This window comes from Impatiens glandulifera, chromosome 5, assembly GCF_907164915.1.
Source record: "Impatiens glandulifera chromosome 5, dImpGla2.1, whole genome shotgun sequence".
In the NCBI taxonomy this organism is placed as follows: Eukaryota; Viridiplantae; Streptophyta; class Magnoliopsida; order Ericales; family Balsaminaceae; genus Impatiens; species Impatiens glandulifera.
The window spans coordinates 12,158,920-12,161,142 of NC_061866.1; the positions used below are offsets into that span (position 1 = coordinate 12,158,920).

At 31.5% G+C, this 2,223-nt stretch overlaps 1 protein-coding gene across 1 annotated transcript; it reads right to left on the bottom strand.

The window, feature by feature from the left end:
• Window positions 1-397: 397 nt before the first annotated feature.
• LOC124939018 (plasma membrane ATPase 1-like) lies at window positions 398-1,745 on the bottom strand. The gene is made up of 5 exons (XM_047479536.1): window positions 1,722-1,745; window positions 1,028-1,216; window positions 791-958; window positions 558-677; window positions 398-430 (listed from the first exon to the last, which is right to left on the bottom strand). The coding sequence occupies exons 1-5, from the start codon at window positions 1,743-1,745 to the stop codon at window positions 398-400; spliced, it is 534 nt and encodes a 177-aa protein (XP_047335492.1).
• Window positions 1,746-2,223: the final 478 nt, after the last annotated feature.

A 2,223-nucleotide genomic window follows, 5' to 3' on the forward strand; every position in this document is an offset into this window, starting at 1 on the left:
ATAGCTTATAACTTCTATTAAAGTTATTGCAACGAATTTTAAACAATATTCAAAAGTTACAGATAAAACGAGAATAAATTAAGTTATTGAAAATTTTAAATGTTTATTTCAGTAAGTTTTCATTATACATGTGCTATATAAACTTATAATTTTCAACATGAGATACATATAAGGATATTATTAGAAGAAACAAGACAAGACAACAAAATCACATCTTTGGTGCATTATCCTAATAATTATCATTCAACAATACAAACTTCTATTAGACAAGAGAAAAGAAATCCTTGAAATTCCAAATCCAAAACTTGGTTATACATTAAGTCTACTATTACTATTTGATACATATTATACAAAAGAAATACAGAAAAGGAGGTGTACAATTCATTGCGGGCATCATTTATATCTTCGGTCCTTGGCGACTAGAAACAGCCTGAATGTTAAAATCACTCCAAACAACACAATCATATTCAACGCAAAAAAAACCATATGATCCCCTAACAATCATATGCACTATAAAGAAACTCAAAATGAGGAAATCATGTCCAACAATAAATTACCTCAATAAGATTTTTGTCCACCGTTAACTTGTTTAGTGTCAAAGTTCTAGTTTTATCACTACAAAGAACATCCATGCCTGCCATCTCTTCTATTACTGTCATTCTTTTTGTGATTGCCCCCTGAAATCATTCAATTGATTTAATAACACAAGGATATATTTATGAAGAATGATATGATATGATTGTTTACAAACCTACTAAGTCAAACGATGTGAACCGATTGTCATTGTCACAGATAGGATAGTGGGCATTGCAATGAGAATTCCACCTATAAGCAGTACTAGCAGATTATCAATTCTAGTACGGTAGGATCGACGCTGAATAAGGTACATCACAATAATCTCAATCAACATCCCCACTACAATAGAACATATGCAGAAATTCCCTATGGCAGTCAAGACCTGTGTAACATAAATGAGATTAATTATGAATGAATACATTTAAAGGTGACAAACACTAAACTGACATACCTTTTGAAAATGGCCAACTTGATTTGTACTATCTACTAGATGAGCAGCTTTACCAAAAAAGGTATGCACACCCGTGGCAATCACAAAAGCTTCGATTTCTCCTTGCTTGCAGGTAGAACCGGAGTAAATCCCATCTCCAGCAGATTTAACAAATTTTGTAATAGGAAGACACTCACTAGTTAAAGCAGACTGGAGCAACCAACCCAATTTCCTAAACTTAAGGGAAGGCCCTTCGCGTAACGGGAAGGCCCTTCGCGTAACGGGAAGGCCTTCGCGTAACAGAACCGAATCAGAGTATACGAGAAAATGAAATAAAAAATATTCACCTTAGAATCAAAAAACAAGATTAACTACAAATATCATCATTGACATTATGAACAACCAATATGAAAACCAATATGAACAATAAGATGATCAAAATATGAACCAATATGAACTAATATGAACAATAAGAACATATTAAATTTATTTAGGGTTTAGGTTTGATTAAGAACATAAATCGTTTGAAATGAAGATAATAGAAATAAGAACATAAATTGATTTAGGGTTTTCAAATGAAGATACTGGAAACATGAACATAAATCGATTTAGGGTTAGAGTTTGAAATGAAGATCATGGAAATAAGAACATAAATCTGTATGATGAACATAAATCGATTCAGGGTTAGAGTTTTCTTATCATTGATGTTTTCCACCGTCGCCATAGCCGTAGCCGCCATCATTGTAGCCGCCGTCGAACAAGAGCAGAAAGAGAAAGGAAATGAAAGAAATGAAGGAAATGAAAAAATTTGAGTATTTATACAAAACTCTAATCCACTTTGCGAAACGCGAGATTTCTTCGCGTTACGCGAAAAGGGTATTTTCGTCCAAAAAAAATAAAGTGGTCATCAGATCAATTTAAATTATCGGGTGACCACATATGCAATTATAGCAATCATTAGGGTCATTTCGTCAAATTTCCCCCAATTAATTAGTTATAAACATCATTATATTTTATATAATTCTATTTCTAATTATCTAGTAAGTTTTTTTTTTAAATAAGTTTATCAATCATAAGAAAAAAAACAATGTTTTTTATCAAAATTTTAATTATTTGATTATTTTTAGGTCTGGTTTAAGTATTTTGATTACTTTTGATATCAATCTTGATCCAAGTTAAAGTATTGATTATCAAAGCTTATTGGGACGCTGATAGTA